The sequence below is a fragment of the Pleurodeles waltl genome, chromosome 5 (genome assembly GCF_031143425.1).
Source record: "Pleurodeles waltl isolate 20211129_DDA chromosome 5, aPleWal1.hap1.20221129, whole genome shotgun sequence".
NCBI lineage: Eukaryota > Metazoa > Chordata > Amphibia > Caudata > Salamandridae > Pleurodeles > Pleurodeles waltl.
In genome coordinates this window covers 464,906,071-464,926,638 of record NC_090444.1, presented here as the reverse complement: position 1 = coordinate 464,926,638, position 20,568 = coordinate 464,906,071, and the positions used below count along the sequence as shown (strand labels likewise).

At 44.1% G+C, this 20,568-nt stretch overlaps 1 protein-coding gene across 2 annotated transcripts in view; it reads right to left on the bottom strand.

The window, feature by feature from the left end:
- LOC138295763 (uncharacterized) overlaps positions 1-20,568 on the bottom strand; it is a 460,809-nt gene that overhangs the window by 5,599 nt on the left and 434,642 nt on the right. For both annotated transcript variants that reach the window (XM_069234273.1, XM_069234274.1), the window contains exon 19: positions 18,856-19,078. In XM_069234273.1, coding sequence (XP_069090374.1) covers positions 18,856-19,078 — 223 coding nt within the window. The remainder of the gene's footprint in view (positions 1-18,855; positions 19,079-20,568) is intronic.

Below are 20,568 nucleotides of genomic sequence, written 5' to 3'. Positions count from 1 at the left end.
GATTGTCCTTTTACTCTCCAACTCCACGAGGATGTCAAAGGCAGCATTAGGTTTAACCTCAATGGGGAATGTACGTCACCCATAAATATCAAAAGAGGTGTTAGACAGGGTTTTGTGCTGCCCTCTTTCTTTTTAGCTTTAAATAAATGATCTTGACACCAGCCTGTCGGACACAGAAGCTGATCCCCGAGGGCAGGGACCAGCAAGTTGCCAGTTTTCATTCATGCTGATGATTGTGTACTCATGGCAAGAACAGAGCAGGGACTCCAGAGTTTATTAGACAGATTTGTTGAATTTATGTCTGACCTGGGTTTGGCAACTAATAAAACAAAGCTGTTCGCTTTGGTGTATGGTCGCCCCTCGAGTAAGATCATTCCTTTTAATATTGGTGGCACCGCACTTCAGAGTGTATACCTGGGGGTCCCTTTTGACAACATAAGCACATGGAAACACTTATGAGCATAAGGAAAACTCAATTCGAACAGACCATTGGTTCCCTCTACAAATTCACCACAAACGTGGGGTCCTTGCCACTGGAGGCTGCTATTAAAATCTACAACGCCAGATCACTATTGACTGTTTCTTATGGTGTAAGCGTATGGGAGTACAGCAATTCTTCACAACTCGAGTACAACTTCCTGAGAAGATTACTATGGCTTCCAAAAAGCGTCCAGACTCAAATAACCCACGAGGAATTAGGGCTCCAATATTTGGCTATCTTCTAAGGTTAGCCCCAATTATGTTGCATCTTTCTGTCTGGTCCACGCCTTAAGCTGTACTTAGCCAAATGGCGATAGCTGATAGTTTAAAATTGACAAAAGCCCAAGATATTAAATGGCTGATGCATGTAAAAGAAAATCTGTGGGTGACTTGAAGGTTAGAGCTATACAAAAGCCTGCCGAGCATTAACTGGTTAACTAAAACCTCAGCGAAGAGTGAATTATTGGGCATAATAGCTGGTAAAAGACAAGAAAAAGTCAGTTAAAGCATATTTCCCACTGATCACAACTGCTAGAATGAAACCCTATTTGTGGTACTAGAGGTTTTATTCAATAAGATTTGGACTGGCCATGGCTCATATTTTGCTCTCAAATCCTTCAGGTGTTTGTGCTAATAGAGATTTGATACTCTATCCCTGTAACTCAATAACCCCCCTAGTCTCAGCAGCACCAGCTTTTTTGTGTGTGTAATTTGTATAAGTACCCAAGAAGGCACATTTTAAGACCCATATTGAGGAATCTTAACATCAGAGAGTGCAAGGCGACATTGGAGTACCTTCAGCTGCTACAAACTGATGTTGTTTGTCACACAGTCTCTAGATTCATCGCTGCTGCAGTCAAGCAGTGCAGATTAGTTGGGAAATTAAATGTGAGATGTTCCCAGTATAGTGTTTACCAAGCAGCAAACATGCAATCTAATCAGGCTGTTTTCATTTTAATACTTGTTCTGGAACCGTCTTTCTTATTTTGGATCCAGTTTATGGATTGTTTCACTGTATTTCGATGCATTTAGTCACTTTATGCACAGCAATGTCCGTGAATGGCTAGAACGTGATTTTAATCTGAATGTGCTTCTGTGTTTTAATTTGCGACCTTCTGGCATAATTTGCGTCTTGGATGGGGCATGGAGTGATTTTAAGTTAGACAATTTTAGGTTTTTGGAATGCATTTGCCAAAAATTTAATGTACTTTGTGTATTCTTATACTTTTTTCTATGTTAAACCGAATAAAGATTGGAAACGAAACCAAAACGTAGTCGTAAAAGGAGGCCAGAAATCTGTAGTCTAGAGCAAAGAAGAAATTCCAGCACTGCTGGCCGTGACCGAAAAGAGGTACATTTAGAGATTCACTGTGTCAGTGTCAGGAAACTGCCATGTGTGCAAGCTTGCACCGCCCCATTTCCAGCAGTACAGGGGTGCAACATCTGTCCTTTCATCCTCTAAGTAGCAGACCTGTGTTGGCTGAGTATGGCCACACTGATTCCATCATTTTTGTTTGAACCCTCTCTCTGTGGCTTTGGTTTGCAGATACCACATTTAAAAAATGTGCTGCATCCTTTAGGTGCCCAGATCTAACTGAAAATTCAAACTCTGAGCAGCCGTTCAAAAGATACAAACCTCTAATATACACCACTGATTCTTTCTTTGGACACTGCCTTATTTCCATCTCTAGTACTACCCATCTGTAAACTCTGACTCTGGGAAACTAGTTGGGTGTTAACTGGTCTCCATATGAAGTGTGTTTGCTTCCCATATCACAGACAACTACAGCAGACTGTAAACAAAGCCATTCTAAGAGGATTACGGCCCAAAGGTTTCTAAGCACAACCAAAAGCTAATTCTTGCTCAACGGCTTGCGTGGCTGTATTCCTGAACTCAAAACTATATAAAAAGACCTACATTTAAGTGACATCTGCCATATAGGAAGACAGACACAACCTCAATGGCTCATGCAGGCTACATTTTGGTTCCTAGATTTCCAATTTTACACATTAAGACAGCTTTGAAGCACCAAGTCGCCATACTGCTGCACAGAACAACTTCTAGTTTGAAAGGGTAAAGATAAATAAAGGAAAAAGACTGCTAAGCAGAACATAAAGAGAACCTGAAAACCTTCAGGAACCAGCAGTTCTGTTATCCCAGCATGTACTGTATTAGCAGTTGCCTGGGTTTTCCTTTCTGGCTTATGTTAAGAAGATCTTAAACTCCACAAGGCTCTACACAGCTTATTTTTGTCACGTTTTTAAATCAGACTTTTGCACTTTTAAACTTCATTTTTATATTATGAGCATAATTGAAACTTTCCTATCTTCTTTTATGATTTTCTGATGGGGAATGTTGTCATCCGTGCCATCACTGTGTGTTAAGTGCCTTCTTGTTTGAAGAAGACAACCTCCCATCTGAATAATACTGTATCAGAACTTTGTCCCGCAGCCTCCTAAACCACATCACACACCATCCGTGACCATTCTGGAGTACCGCACTCCTCCTTCTCATTTTGTAGAACAAACAGGGAGACTAGGTCTAGCAGTCTTAGGTCATAAAGAACAAGTTTACAAATATTATGAGGCTGCCATCAACACCCCGTCATTGAGGTAAGGAAAAACTGGTATCCCCAGTCTCCGAAGATGGGCAGGGACCACCACCTTCACTTTTGTGAACAGCGAAGAAGAGCACAGCAAACTGAAAATGCCTCGAATACTACCTTGAACAGTGGGTATTGTCTGTGGTACTGCAGGACCGGTATATGAGAAATATGTGTCACGCAGGTTCAAGAACACCACTCAGTCACCTGGTTCTAGGGCAGGAAGGATCTGGACCAGTGTGAGCGTCTTGAGTTTGTCCTTCCGCAGGAAGGCATTCAGAGGTCAAAGATCCAAAATGGACCGAAGGCCCCCAGTAGGATGCTGGCTCTTTATATAGTGGGCCAAAATGAGGTACACTGTGCAGAGTCCAAGCAATCCTCAGAGGTAGCACAGAGGCACAAATTACATCTCAAAATCTCTCTTTTTGGGTAGTGTGGTCAAGCAGTTAGACATATCAGAGGGTAGTGCTAAGCATGTAAGGCACACACTCATACAGTGAGACACACAATAAAGAAATCTGACACCAATTTATAAAAATAACATGCTATTATATAAATTTAGATACGAAGGTCACTGCGGTCAGGTGAGTACTTTTCGAATGATGAATTTCTAGAGTTTTTCAAAGTTGAAGCACTGCATTTTTCAGATGCAGTAATGTTATCTTATGGAGGAAGAACACACACTACATACAGATAGAGTACAGAGACTTACGGGACCAATCTCCTGGACTTAGGGTCAGTATGGGACAAGGTCCAAGGCCACAGCAGCAGTTCACCTCAGGCAGCCCTGGGCAGCCAGGTACAGTCAGTGTTGGATGTCCAATGTAAGTCTATGGGGATCGGTCGTGTCACAAAGTTACTGCAGGGATGGACTGGAAGGTCAGTCCGGGGGAACCCACAGGGGGGCTCAATACTTGAGGTCCTTGAGCATGTGAGGACACCATCAGTCCACTCCTCCTTGGGCTATGGGGCACAGGTGCAGTGGTGTCTTCTGGCGTAAGGTCCGGTGCTGGAGTTTCTTGCGGTTGTAGGGGGGGGCCGCTGAAACAGTCCACATACATGGACTGGGGGTTCAGTACGACCAAGCCAGCAAGTGGGCTCAGGTCTGACAAGGTTGGGAGACATGGGGACACCCTTGGTTCTCTTCTCCTCAGTCCGGGGTGGTCACTCGCAGCTGCAAGGGGGTCTGCAGAAACAGGCTGCAGATGCTGCCTCAAAGTCCACAGTGGGTGCACTCAAGGTGGGCTTCATCTCTGAAGGGCCTTGGAACCATGCTAACACCTTTGGCCCACTTCAGAGAGGCCTAGGTGGCTGGGATTCAGTGATGATGTCTGGTGTCGTGTTTCTGGCAGTCCAAATTCTCACAGTTCCTCTAGGGTGCCTGCGGATGCAGGGGAGCAGCTCCTCTACTCCAAGGGAGTTCTTCCTGGAAATTTGCTAAGCACTGGTACCTCTTCCAGTTTCTTGGAGGCTGCAGCTGCAGGACAGGTCAGTTGCTCCTTGAGGGCAGGTGCAGCTGGCAGGCCGGCAGGGTTGGGGCCAAGTCAGTCATGTTCCTTGGTTCTCAGGTTCAGCAGGCTTCTTGTCAACTCCTTTTTGTGTCCAGCGAAGATCTAAGGATCTGGCATCACTGGGTCCCTAAATTTAGGGCGTGTTAAGGAGAGAGAATGGTAGTAGAGAATGGGCTTCTTACCCCTGGGGTCACTATGCCCCCTAGATGACCACTTCCTATGTGGTCATCACCGTGTCCAGAGGTCCTAAATTCCATCACACGCAAGATAGAGGAATTTCCTAGGTGGTGTCCACTTCGGGCAGGCTACACCATAGTGGTGTGCTCAGCCCAGAAATGCCAAACACCTCCTGTATAGCACATTTTCCCACCTGTCCAGGTGTCAGATGGTCCCTGGGGCAGCGGGGTTGGCATCTTCCTCTAAAGAAGGCCATATCTCCATATTAAAGACTGCAGGCTTCTTTGAAGCACCCTGTCTTGAAAAGTGGATCACCCTGTGGGGAGGGGTGTCCCACACCCCAGCCCAGATAGGCTTTGTTTATAACCTCCAGAGAGCCAAGGTTCTTACCCTGGGGAATCAGATTCTCATTTGGCGGTAGCAGACTGGCCCAAACTGGTCAGTGAGCTCAGCAGCAGTTGGTAGGTTTTTCAGGGGGCACCTCTAAGGTTCCTTCTGGGTGCATTTATCAATAAATCTATCAATGGAATCAGTGAGGGTCTATTAATATGAGAGGCGTGATACCAATCAACCCTATCTTCATACAGGCCATCATGTAGCTATAGAACTCATACTGAACAGTGTCCAGCAAATATATTTAAAATGGTTTCCATGCACACTAACTATGTCTAAGAATCAACAAAGGTATAGTAGGGGCATGCTTGCTCATGCATATATGTCCTCTGCACCCTGCCTGAGGGCTGGAAGGCCTGCTTTAGGAGTGACTTACAAATATTACATGCAGCGGTTAGATGGCATGGCACCCAAGGTTGAATCTGCATAAGTTTGGTGCTGGGTCCCTTAGAGTGACACAAGTTGTGCAGCAGCTCTTAGGGGCCCTCTTCAGGACCCATGCCCTAGGGACGAGGGGTACAATTTACTAGGGACTTACAGAGGTGCTAAAGAGCCAGGCCACTTGAGGATCAAGTGACCAGGTGTCTTGTTTTGGGGAAGGAACACTGGGACTGGGGACCTGGTTAACAGGAACCCAATGCATTTCAAAGTTGCATACAAAACAGGCAAAAAGTAGGGGGGTACTGCAACCAGAACCCAGTTTCCTATACTCTTCCTCCCCAAACCCGCCACCAGCCAACAGGCCAGGAGACTCTGCAACAACATAAGAGAGTCTTCCTAGTCTGTCGGGCAGGGAAGAGCAAAGAAGCAGGCTGGATGGTTGCAGGGCCTACTCTGCCTTACATCCTACTGTCCAAGTCATTTCTTTTGGAAAGCTGACTTACCTCAACAGTGTTAGAACCCATTTAAGATGCTCTTTGTCTGTCTCAATTTCCTCGCCCAGTCTCTTTTCTTTGGGATGAGACGTGTCCACCTCTGTTAACTCTATCTTAGCAGGGCAACCCCTAACTTACCCGAAGAGGTCACCCACAAATGGAGTAACCCCACCATGACCACGGGGCCTACCTTGCTATTGGACATGGGGTCAGACCACCATGCCAAGCACAGTGCAGCCATAAAGGCTAACACCCAGCAGAAGCCACTGACAGCTCTCAGTGCCCAGAACCACACCTTTAGCTCTTCACAAACCGGTGAAGGGGCTAAGTTACAGACTTCTTTGGGTTCAGGGTGCCTGTCTGTTGTTTTAGAATGGGGGTTACTAAATCATGTAGCAAACACCCTTCTCCAACTCTCTCTTCTGTTAGCTGAGGAGCCACCATCCCAAGCTTAACATCTGCCTGACTAGTCAGGACTTATTGTGGGTCAGGCTGGGCTTCACCAGTGCCAAATCTGTAGTTATTCCCTACTGGAGCAGAATCTCCTTGGCTCACTGGAACTTTGGCTAGAAGTTGCCCACCTTTCCTACACGTCTTTCTTCTCCTTTTCTTCTGGGGCCTACTTGCACAAACTGCAGGGGCAGCACCTCCAGAATCCTTGGGGGAGAACTGCCACTAGACCAGATCCTCTTTTGGGCTCTGACCAACCTCTGGGAGGTCATTACCAAGGAGACAATCAAGGGGGAGGTCTGCACTGACTACCACCCTTCTCCAACTAAGGGACCAGCTATTTCTAGGGAGACTAAAGCCACACCAATGAAAGTCGTGGACCTGGGCCGGGGCGCTCGGGTATAGTGGATCCTTAGCGGTGGTGCTCCTGCGTCAAGACGCAAACAAGTCTTTTGAGGACCTGCAGTAGGAGAGGCAATACAAGGCAACTGAACGACTGTGAAGGCTGGCCTCTGTGATTCTGATGTCCCACGCTGGTGAGTTCTGCTGTTGGAGTCCAGGGTGGGCTTCAACAAGTCTTTGTTGATGCAAGGGTTCCAGTACCCCAAGGGTTGGTGCAGCTCCGTGCCAGTGGATCCTTGGGATTTCTCACTTGTGGGGATATAGGACTAGCTTCTTGGAGCATGGGGACCTCCTCCTGGATGGCTGCCGCAACGGTGGGCCCAGGGGCCAGCAGACCGCTGAACTGGATGTTGCGGTTGGTGCCTGCAAGAAGCAGAGAAGTGGCACCTCCACTCCAAGTGGGAAGCTGACGGGCTTGCAAAGTGCTGGAGAACCTTCAAGACTTTTGGTGTCCCCACAGCTGCAGGAGTCATGATGTTGTGATTGTTGGGATAGCAGCAGGTAAGCAGGCAGGGTTTTGCGCCAAAAGTTTACGAGGCGTCCGCAGTTCTCTCTCCTTTTGCTCTTCTGTGTCCTTTTCTTTTTGTTGTCGGGTGAATTCCTTCCTGCTTACCTGCTGCCGTCCCAACAATCACAACATCATGACTCGCCCTGCAGCTAGGAGCTCCTGGACTTGTCCACACTTGCATTCTTTTTCCAGGTGGCCCTCCGGTTGCCAAGTGTTCGGTACGCAGGAACCTGATATGACCAACACCACTTGCTCAGATGTTGGGGGATGATTTTGCGGAGCAGAAATAAAGTATAGGGCATAGCCTGCTGAACAATATGAAGGACCCATCTGTCAGATGTGATGGATCTCCATCCTTGGAGAAAGTGCTGGATTAGTTTTCTAAAAGGGTAGTTCTACGCCACTAATTGCATGTAGAGCAGCTTGGTGGCCGTTGCCACAGGGCAGGAGGACTAGGAAAAGTGATGCCCTTGTTGGCCTCACAATGCCTGCCAGATCCACGTTTCCTGCAGCAAAAAGACTTAGCTGATTGCAGCAGTGGCTGGGTGACTGACATCGCCTATACACCATCCCCCTAGAGTAGCCTTGGGATTTCCTAAATGAATGAGGAAATTGTTTATAGTGGTCAAAAGACCCAGGTAGCATGCCCTAACTCTACTTTCTTTGAAATGTTCCAAGGCAGAAACAGATTGTCTGCGGATCATTTGTGAACAATCAAACAACATGTTCATGAGAGAGGTTTGTAGGCCTCTCGAAAATCCTGTTGCATGCATCCATGCATGGCGATGGAGCACCACACTGGTGCCAACCAGCCCTCATAGACAATCAGTAGTTTCAAGGCCAGCATGAATCACATATTTGCTGCATCTTGCCCGTCCTGAATGGTTTGAGCCAGTGAGACCCTTAGGTCTTCAGGGAACACTAGTGGATTCTTGCTGGACATGAGTATTTTGGCACAATAGGCAGGCTCCATTGACCTATCTCAAAGCTAGGCTTTGCCAAGAACAGCATTCTTTTTCCAAGCAGCTCCATCCTCTTGGAATCCTTATTAGGAGGTGTCTTGGGGAATGAACTGGGGTTCACCCTGCTGGTTGAAGCATGAAAGAGCAGACTCTGTGGAGTAGGATTTTAGTGACAAAATCAAGGTTGTAAGGGCCTGGTTTATTCATTGTTGGGCAAGAACAACGCTTTGACCAGGTGCTCAATAAAGTGTCAGTGAGGACTCACTGAAAGGGAGCAAGGGCTCAGATTTGGTTGGCCCGGGCTGTAGGATTTCCATAAGGACATTAGTCTTTGTCGCAATAGAAGGTTGTAGGTCAAAGATCTCAGCTGCTAATCAGATTATCACTGCAAATAATGCACTCCCTTCCATTGGTGGTCTAAATCAGGGGAAGTGTCAAGCCCATTGGCCTCTTGTAATTCCATGTAAAAAATATCATCATAATAAGGGGGTAGATCATACCCATCCCTACCATTATTATCTCTGGAGGTGGTGGTATGCTTTGGTCAGCGTCCGAACCAAAAAAAGAGTCAGGCTGTATGGCAACCCGTCATGCTTAATAATTTTGTAGCACAACATTGGTTGGGATTGGGCTGAAGTCAGTTCTGTGGAAGACACTGCAAGCAGCACTGGATCCTCCTCTGGCGGTGGTGGAGTCAGTTCCACCATAGGCAAAAAGGAACTGGCATAGGTTATGGAGACAGGTTGAAAGTCTGCACTGGAGTCGGTACTGGGCGGCTAACAGGTCCAGGGGTCAGATGGTGCAACAGCAGATCCACCAGCGGAATCCCAACTGAGGACCCCTGCAGATTCTTAGGGCCCAAAGGCATGCCAGAGGGAGCAAACAGAATGAGAACTATCTGCAGCATAGCGTCCTGGGAAATTCAGGGCGCACCAGCATTAACTGTGAAATCTGTATGGAGCCTGACTAACATCATGATGCCCCTATGCCTTCCCTTTGGATAGATAGTGAAGGGATGGGGTTGAGTCCTGCTTTCGCTTTTTTGTGCTTACGTTTGGACTTTGAGTTTGACTTACGGGAGGACTTCGATCACATGTTTACATGTTTACATCTTGGGGGAGTGAGGATACACCCTTAAAAGGGAGAGTAGCTTTTGCGAGGCCCACAACTTCTTGTGTTCAGCAACGTACAGTTTCCCTTCTTGGTTCTAGATCGCCCTTGGGTGCATGCAAGCACATTTGTAGCACGACATTAAGTTATGTCCTGAGCCCAAGTACCAGAGACATACCTAGTGTGAGTAAGTTATATCATCTGTTTTCTACACTCCTGGCATGGTTTGTAACCTGTAGTCTTAGGAGGGCACATCGTCCCCTAGCACACAGGATTTTGTTAAAATTTTAGAAGTCTTTGGAGGCTGATGAAATTGGGTGTAGAGACAGAAAGTACATGAAAAAAGGAACTGATGTCAGCCTGCAGTGATGGTATATATATATATATATATATATATATATATATATATATATATATATACACACACACACACACACACACACACATATATACATATATATATACACACACACATATATACATATATATATACACACATATATATATATACACACATATATATATATATATATATATATATATATATATATAACTCTGTCACTTCTGAGATGGTATGTAGTCAACACGGAGCAGCACAGAGTGACCTAGCAGCACAAGGGAGCATTGCTAGAGAAAGGTTTTCCACATTCAGGCCCTATTTATACTTTTTTAGCGCCGCATGTGCATCATTTATTGACGCAAAAGCGGCACAAACTTACAAAATACAATTGTATTTTGTAAGTCTGCGCTGCTTTTGCGTCCACAAATTACGCAAATGTGGTGCAAAAAAGGTATAAATATGGGCCTCAGTGTGGCACCTGGGGCGTATTCCAAGGTGAGAAATCTGCGAATATCACTCAGAAACTCCGCCTAGATTATCAAGATGATGGATGTTGATTCCCAAACTGGTTCAACTACAAGACAACTTATCTCGCACACACATGGAGTCCATTGGTTCTCTGACGACCAATCAAAGAAGACCACATGGCTTCAGATCGAAAGGGATCTCTTCTTCCCTTTTCCAGCATTCCTATGCAATCCTAACCATGGATCAATATAATGTACACTACTCTAAGTGAATTCTGTGAGGCACGTCTCAAGCACTTAAGCTTGTAGATAAAAACTCATCTTGCCTCATACACAAATCTACTTTAGTATCCTTATGGTACAATAACAAAATTAAAATACCAAACACATCCTCTGTTGGACTGTATTGGTCTAAAAAATGTATATGCTTGGCTAAGGACCTTAGTGAAAATGCTAAACCTTTGTCCTTTATCACCCTATAGGCCATCCACTCATTATCTAATAGATTTATATGAATTCTTGGAGCTGAAAGCAAAGTTATTCAAACTAGGTTTCTTGACCACACCCACCCTAGTGACGCTCCTCACACACTGGCTAGCAGCAGGTCAGAACCCCTCAAAAATGTCCAAAATCTTACACTCACAAACTAGTAAAAATTGATCACCCATCCAAAGTAAATGAGCAATTTATTTACGAAAATTGGGATGAGACCCTGCATCGCCAGAACCCTGGATAAAGATCTGCTCCCATGAATTGATTCATTTGATTCCTCCTCTATTAAACTAACTAAAATGTTTGTGATGCATCTGCTATATTGGACTCCAGACAAACTCTGTAAACTAAAACTTACTGAGATCAATTTATGTTGGACTTGTAAATAAACTCCTGGGGATTGTGAACATATGTTTTTCAGATGTAAATGGTGTAACCCATTTAGGGATAAGATAATAAATCACCTCAACTATATCTTCAAAATAAATTTAGTACAGGACTATCGACTGTTGGAAATTGGGTTATTGGTTGAGGGGGTGAAACCGTACTCAAGCAGCAGCTACAATCTCTGTCGGGGTGAGACACAAGCAAACCCCAAATTAACCTGTGCTTAACCCTATTGTAGCATGGCACAAAAGTTGTCAAGCTTAACTTAGAGGCAATGTGTAAAGTATGTATGCAGCACTTCAAACAGTAATAAAGTGAAAATACAGCACAAGAAAAATCCCACACCAATTTGGAAAAATAGAGTAAAGGTTAATAAATTATTTGACACCAAAGAGAAAAATATCCAATGAGTAGAAACAGAGATGTGCATTTTTAAAGATTTAAGTGAAGATAGTTCCTAGAAGCACAAAGCTCCAAGTGTGGTATCTGGTCGTGCCAGACCAAGGCAAAGTTACAAGTTCAGGCCGACTGCGATGGAGCATGAGCTTGATACAGGGTCCAAGTTAGGCCCACTGAACACGAGTACCTTAAATCCTGGTTTCAGAGCATTGCAAGATCCTGAGTTGAGGATGCGTTGCACACTAGCTGTTCAAGGAGCTGCGAAGCTGTGATGATTGGCCCTGAATCAAAGATGTATTGTGATTTAGCTGGTTGGAAAGAATTTGTGGGCTTGTAATGCGAAGACCGGTGCAGAAGATACGTTGTGCAGCAGCGGTTCTGAGGAAGCTGCGGGCTGCGATGAAAAAGTCCTGTATCAGGGATCATTGTGCTGTGGTGATTCTGAAGCGGAGCTGCTAGGAGATGTCACGATGTATCAGTTCTGATCACAGAACTGCTTTAGGTCCACTTCCAAAGGCTCAGTATTGGAGTGGCTCCATTTGGAGGACTACACTGAAAGCAGCCTAAGTGCAGGTGCTGGGTTCATGAGAGGTTGAACCTGCCCTGTCCCTGAGGCTTGTGATCACAAGGCCAGCCAATTGACCATTAAAGTCACTCTGGTGGTCTTGGGTTCAGTCCTTCACTCAGGCAGCAGGGCAACAGAGTAGCAGTCGTTCTGGCAGAGCAGCACAGCAGTCCTTCTGAGTTTTTCACAGGTCCAGGTGTGTACTGACGAGTGGGTCTGAGGGTCCCTTTTTTATACATGGTGCCTTCTTTGAAGTAGGAGAAGTTTCTAGAGAATTCCCTTTGAAGTCACTGAGGTTTCCTTACTCCCCTGCCCTGGCTCCAAGCTGTCTGCATGAACAATGCAGAGGTGACAAGTCCTTTGTGTGAAGGCATAGCACAGATTATTCAGTTGCAAGTGGGGCTATGCCCAGCTTCGCCCCCACCAGTTGATGGCCCATCCAGGCACACCTAATCCCTTTATCATATGACTGTCTAGAAGAAATAAACAAAGTCCAACTGCCACCTACACTCAGTCATGTGACCCAGGAGAGGCTCCAAGCACCAAATAGTTTAGGGCAAGAAAATGCCATCTTTCTAAAAGTGGCATTTTCAAAGTTGTAACTTGATATCTGTCTTTACCATGATAAGGGATTTTTAATTACAATTTCTCAGACACCAAGCATAAGATGCTTATCTGTTCTAAATCAAAAGTTAGAACTTATTAAATGTATTAAGGCAACTCAAAAAGTTTTATGAAAATATTTGACTAACAATTGCTTAAAGATTTGTAACTTCCATGATTAAGGGGAAAAATGAATGAATAACAAATTGACTAGTGCTGAACTGTTTTTCCATAAAGGAAGGTGACCAAGAGCAAACCAAAGTAATTGGATAAGCACTCCAAGACTCACATTTACCTAACTGCCTCACCTTTGATCTGGTTCTTGTGGTAATATTTGAATCTGAGCTTTCCTTACTAATTCAGAATACTGCAGTTGTAAAGTCTGTTCTTTCTCCAACTAAAGCTGTAGTGCTACCATGTCTAAATATCTGCATTGCCAATTCAGAAAACATTGATAATATGATTATCCTTGTATTGCTAAATAGTTTCAACAAACAATACTGTATGTCAGACTTGACTCCAGCAATAGTTTGCACTTAAATCTTCTTGCCTCTCAAATTGCTAGACTTCTAAGAGCATAAAATGTGTTGACTAGAATTATACACTGCCTTTGTCGCAAGAATCATATCAAGTCTGACTGGCTTTATTTCATTTGGTTCTAGTTCTTCGTCACATTGAACATAGCCTGTTTTTCTCACAGCACCATTTATGACATGGACCCTATGGAGCCATTACTCACGGTTGGCAGATGCCTCTCTTCTCTGGATTTTAACAGACTGTAACCCTTCAGGATGTTACCCACTACTGGAGACTGCTGGAGCATTGCAAAGGAATGGAGGAGGTTGCAACTGCAACTGACATTCAACATGGGCTGCTGAGATTAGAACCTTAGGCCGAGACTTTGTCACGTTTTGCATCAGGTTTGTGTCACTTTTTTGACGCAGCCCTAATGCTAAATGTATGTCATAATTTATTTAGGCTTGCAAAACCTGATTTGCGTGGCTTAGTAAAAACATAATAATACAACGCAGCACATAGCGCTGCCTTGCAATACCTTGTGTAAGAGAGGCTTTCCAGTGCATTCACCCACGGATTTTAATGCAAACTTAGATTTATTAACATTTGTAAACCTGGATTTGCACCAAAATGGTGCGCTTATCCGAGGCTGGCATTATGAGGAGAAATATCTTTACTTCTCCTTATTATTTCCTCTTCCTGTAGCATGCATTTCAAGACGAATAAGCCTCTAAGAATACATTTTGTACAGGACAAAAACTGTCCTGATTACAACACAGGCACCCTTGAGTTGTGGTTCAAGGCTGCCTGTGTTGGCGCTAGACTGCCTCAAGTGTGCCAGTGCAAAAAAAGAACAGAAGTGCACTATGATTTGTAAATATGCACATTTCTGTTCTCTATCTTTCACGCCAACTCAGCACAGCAAGTTTAGTAAATATGGACCATGGTGCGCTATCTGTCTCTTCCACTTAGAGGGACAAGTGCAGCAGTACTTAATTGCTTCTGTGGGCAGGTGGCATCTGACATCGGTGGGGGGAGCCAACACCCTAGCTCTAACCCCACTTCTCAGAGGCAATTCTGGCCACTGTCATCAGAACTTTTACACAGTGTGCTTTCCCCATGTACAGCTCTCATTGGCTCCCACAGGTATGGTGCCAGATTACAAATGAGGCGTAGAGAACCAAGCCTAAGGAGGATCTGACACAGCTGACAAAAGGACTTCCTTTCCCATGGAATTCAGGGCACAACAGTTACCGCTTTCATCTACATACCAGCCTTACATGGTCAGAAGAGAGTGGAATGCAAGGTAGAGTATTCTATATGAAGAGAGAAGTGCTAACATGGTATCTCAAGGTAGATCATACCCCAGCAGAAGTAAAAGCACCAATAGGGACAGGAAGATTTTAGCTTGTCCAGTACATTGTTTGTGAGAAGAACTGAACAGAGCCTCACCCCTTTAAGCAAAAGAAGACCCTCAGCTGTGCATTATCTCTTTCTCAGCAAGGAGCCTTTCCCTTCATGTGGAGTAAGTGATTTGAAAGTGCCAACCCGAAACTCTACATGGGACTAGGACGTCACAGTTTTACATCTAACCTCAATTATGATGTCATGGCTACAAACAAATCAAACACAGGGCTTAATTTAATAAAAGTGGCGCTGCATCCACTGCAGCGCCACTTTATTTGCACCCCTTGGCGCCTCCCTAACGCCACCATGTGTTAGTCGTATTTAATATATGGTGCACCATGGCGGTAGTTAGGGAACTAGCAGCAACATTTGTATGCTCATTTTTGGCACCTTTCTCTGCGCCATTTTTTAAGCCCCCCCCTAACGGGGAACGCCTCCTTGCATAAATTATGCCTGGCGTAGGCATAATGTGGTGCAAGGGGTTACAAAGTTACAGTGCCAGGTTACAGTTACAGGGGTTACACTGCGCCTCTGGCGTTGTGATTTTGGCCTCGTTGGGCCACATTACCGTAAAAAAAAAAAATACGCTAATATGGCTCAAGGAGGTGCTAGGACCTCTGGGCCACTGATTCTAATTTATCCCATTCTTCTCTATCATTGGCATGTGTCGAGCTCCGTTGAACTTTCACTGGCCCATAATACCCTGCAGTACCATTTTCCCCATATACCAGATCTGAAATCTTGACTAGAAACACAGTACATTGAGAGGGTGAGAACAAAGGGAATGGATTTCTCAGTGACACTAGTGGTGCATTACGATTTGTTGCAAGTCTCTACGGGTGTCGTTCACCAAGACAAAGGGCTTAATTTAGTGTGAGATGCTCAACCGAGAGGCAAAAAAGTCAGCAACATTACTGACTATACTTTAGCTCCCATTTTGAAGTATTGAACTAGAAAATTAGGCATAACAGGTATCAACAGTTACCATCCACTTTTGCAGCACAATTATGTATAGCAGTTTGCTCATGGTAACTGTGCAGGTTTTAGCATGTTGGATATTTTTAACACATCATTAATGTGTTAAAAATGATCTCACAGCAAACAACTTTATTTCTATACAGAATATTCCCACAAATTGTAATTAGGTTATATCATAGATTTGCCGTTTATGATATGCTTATAATGAGCACCAGATTGTTCTGAATATCTCTAAGGATACCTCCAATGAAATCATGAAATACTGGGTTCAGCACATTGATCTTAATCTGCGTGAGGGGGTTAGTTCCGATCTCGCTTTACATTCAGATCATTTTCTGTTCCACCTGCCTGTAGTGTCCTGAAGTCTGTATTTGATTTTTCATTGATTTCTGGTACGTGCATGGTTTCAACTGAAAGTTTTGTGTATGCACACACGTTTTGTGTTTGGGGGAGGCACAGATTACCTGGAAAACAACTGTAATGCTATTATATACCTGCCAATTGTAGCTCAACAGTTATAATACATTCCAGAAATCTATCTCCCTACAAAGTAAAAACACACAGGTTTATATCTTCAAGAGCCTTTGGTAGGAAATATAATCCATTCAGAAATAGTGATGATCTCAACTTTACAGATTGAAATATATAGTGGATGTTGGAAAATGGCCCCTCTAAAGGGTCACCCCAAACTTTTAGCCTTCCTCCTCTTCTTTTTCTGACCTCATTTTCGTTGGCTTTAGGACTCTGGACACTTTACCACTGCTAACCAGTGCTATGGTGCACGTGCTCTCTCCCTAAAACCATGGTAACATTGTCCGATATCCAGTTGGCATATTTAATTTACTTGTAAGTTCCTAGTAAGGTGCACTACATGTGCCCGGGCCTGTAAATTAAATGCTACTTGTGGGCCTGCAGCACTGATAGTGCCACCCACATAAGTAGCCCCTTAACCATGTCTCAGCCCTGCCATTGAAAGACCTGTGTGTACAGTTGCACTGCCACTTCAATTTAGCATTTAAAACTACTTGCCAAGCCTTAAACTCCCCTTTTTATACATATAAGTCACCCCTTAGATAGCACCCTGCCCTTTGGGCTACCCAGGGACTATGTAAGTAAAAGGCAGGACATGTACCTATGTGCCTTACATGTCATGGTAGTGAAAAACTCATATATTTGTTTTCCACTACTCTGAGGCCTGCTCCTCTCATAGACTAGCGTTAGAACTGCCCTCATATACTTTTAAGTGGTAGATTCTGATCTGGAAGGAATGGCCTGTTATATTTGGTATTGCCAGAATGGTGATAGAAAACCCTGCTTTTAGAAAGTAGGCATTTCTCTGCACTTATTGCCATCTGTGCCTTACAGCATGTCTCCAATCCACGTCTGGTCTGTGCTGGTTGACAGCTCTCCTTGTGCTTTCCACCCAGACAGCCATAAACACAGGACACTCAGTCACATCTGCACTCATCTGCATACTGAATGGATCTCCCTGGGCAGGAAGGGTTCAAACGCCATTGGCCTGCACTCACACAAAAGACTGATAACCTCCACAGGGATCTTGGCAGACACGACTGGGCTGAAAGGGGAACTTGTGCACTTCAAAACCACTCTTTGAAGTTTTCCCCCTTCAAAGGCCTTTTTGGGTATATAAACTGGGTCTCTGACCCCACCAAATCAGACACTTCTGGGCCTACACTTGCACTCTGTCAGAGGAACTGCCTGGCTGCCCAAAGGACTCGTTTGGAATGAATAGGAGTCGGAACAACGCATGCATGCTGGAACCACGCATGCCTAAACAACGCAATCAAAACAATGAATGCCTTTACGACGAATGCCTTAACAACGATTCCCCCACCTCACCACTAAAAACTAAAAATACCCTGACCCCCCCACCCCACCCCTAAACCTAAAATACCGACCTCCCACCCCACCCCTAAAAACTAAAAGTACCCCCCCCCAAAAAAAAGAGGAACTAAGAGTACATGCCTGAAAAGCAAGGCAGCCTCTTGCAGCGTGGAAAGAAATTACACATCGTCTGTGCATCTCCTCCCCTGTGGTCTCCGTGAGTCATTATTTTTGACACATCCCAGATACTGTGTGTTACAAAGAAACAACTATTGATTTCTAAGGATTAAGACTCTTTTAATCCTTTGAAAAGTGATATTTCAACTTGTGCTTATTGGACCTTTGTCGTATTGACATTATTTTATTCAGATAAATATCAACTATGTTTCTAAACCTGTGTGGTGTATTTTTGTGGTGTTTTCACTGTGTCACTGTAAAAGTTATTGCACAAATACTTTACACATTGCCTCCTACATTAAACCGGACTGCTCAATGCCAAGCTACCAGAGGGTGGGCAAAGGATAAATTGGATTGTGTTGTGACTTACACTGGCTAGGATTGTGGTACCTACTTGAACAAGGGTGTATACCTCTGCAAACTGGAGACTCCATTTCTAACAGTGGACTACTCAAAGAGGATTGGTATCGAAGTACTTCAGAACTTAACAAGACAGATGATCATACAAAATGGCGCAGAAATATCAGCATATTGTTCACAACTCTAAATATCACATTTTTGAGTGGGGTGTCGCCTATTAATCCAGAAACCCCCTAAATAAGTTGGCCAGATCTACTGCTTATCCTAAATTGTTGTACGTTCTGCTAGAGTTACGACATTTGATGCCAGATACTCTTGACTACAGCATTTCTCAGCTCATAGAGGCAGACTTACAACTTTGTAGGTATCCATCACAACATTGCTGGGCAATCACTAAGGCACATATTCGTACGTGACTGGCACCTCGATTTGCAAATTACTTTATTTTATCAGGGCATTTGTACATTTTGCTTGCTTCTCAAACAGGCGACAGGAAAGACAAAGAGGCTACCTCCCTGTTCCTCTGCTACTGTGAGCTGGGAGGCTGAGCAGGAATCAATGGGAATATATCCACTTGACCACCAGGGTGGTGGAAGACTCAAGCACATGTAGGTGAGAGATCAAAAACACATCTGTCTTCTCGAAATCACTGGTGGGTAGTTTTTACCACGTGGCACCCCTTGTTCATCTGTAGGGAGCAGATTTGGTGAGATGGGTCAAGGTGATAAAGTTTGGCGTGTGCGCTATAACAGTTTACTCATTCACTTGCTACAAAAGTAAGAGGCTCTTAAATACACATCACTAATTTATTTTTCCGTGCAAACCATAAAAAAAATTTGCGTACATACCTAGGCCCAGGACTTTCCCATTTGCAATCATATTGGCTGGCAACCGAGGATCATCATACTTTTCATGTTTCATAAGGAGCCGTACAATTTCTCCAGTGATAAAGGCGTCATCAAATGTTTGTTCTTGAACCGGCTTGAGTGGAAATTTGCAATACACATCCACAGCGGCCAACGGGTTTGTTTTTACAAGTATATCAGCCAGTTCAATGTAAGAATCATGTACCTAAGAAGAAATACAACAATAAAAATGCAAATATTAACAAAAGCAGTCTGTTCACATAATAAATGCACTTTCTGAAAGCTTTTATCAGTAACCTTGGAAGGCACAATGGGCCAGATTTACAAGAAAGTGGCGCATCGATCCTGATGTGCCACTTTTCTTTTGTCGCTCCTGCCCCACCTGACAACATGGTTGCGCTGTATTTACAATCCGGCCCACATGGTGTTCGTTTCCACACTAGCACCATAATTTATGACGCTATTATGGCACTTTGCTGGATTAGAAAAATGACGGAAGAAATGTCACAGTGAAATCTTGTAGATCGTGTAGATTTCACTGCGCCATTTTTTGCTACCTCCCTGCGTGGGCACACTCCCTTACATTCATTATACCTGGCGCGAGCTTGCAAAGTGGTGCAAGGCTAGCATTGTGCCACTTTGTAAATATACTGCGGGAAATGCCTTCCTTAATGCCACTTTAGCGTAAAAAATTACGCTAGTGGGGCGCAAGGGCCTAGTAAATCTGGCCCTAAATGAGAAAAGAGCCAGTATCAAATAAGTCAAGCTTTACAGTCCTGCTAGTGTGCTACACTCAAAGGCATTGAGGGGTCAATTGTGTTTTGCTTGAAGCGTTATCACAGATTTCATTAGCATCTCTCATGAATCACTTTTGTGAAAATCCTCTTGCGGACTCAGAAGAGTATTTGTTTATATGTGATAATTTAGTTTATTTTGTACTAGATATTTAATGGAATGCATGGAGAACGACTAACATCTCTGGCACCAGAAAAAACTTACAGAACTGCCCATTTAAAAAATTGTCTACAAATTGGAAATCCCCTGGCACAGATTTACAATGAATTTGTGTCAGGGATGCGCCACTTTTGTGCATAATCCTTTTTTGGCATTTCCAAACCCACTTTGCGTGATTTCATAAATACAAAGTCATGCAAAGCAACCCATAGCGCTGCTTTGCGTTACTTTACGGCTGGTAGGCGGTATATGGGTGGAGCATAGGCATTCCCCCAAATATTTCAATGCAAATCCATATTTCCAAAGACTTGCAAACCTGGGTTAGATCACAAACGGTGTGCCTACCTAACAGAAGTGTAACAAGGAGAAATATCTTCATTTCTCCTTGTTACTACCTCTTTCTTCTCTCTTCCATTCACGTAACACAGCACATCTTCAGCACTTCAATTATGTTTTTTTTCGAGTAATGAAGGAAGAGTTAGACTTTGTCTAGAAGCACTGAAGATCTTGTTAAGGCAGAGTACTTGGTTCACCAAGAGTAGGTGTTGCGCCTCAATATTACTTGCTGCAGAACTTTTCAAAGAAGTTTTGTGAGGTTCTGTGGCGAGGGTGGGATGCTGATTTCTCACAGTTATTGTACAATGTGTCTCCATACCCTCCATGGTATCTACATGGATATTCAAAAGTGCACACCCCTTTTACAAAACCAATTTCAGCTCTTGCAAAGGGAATTCCCTGTTA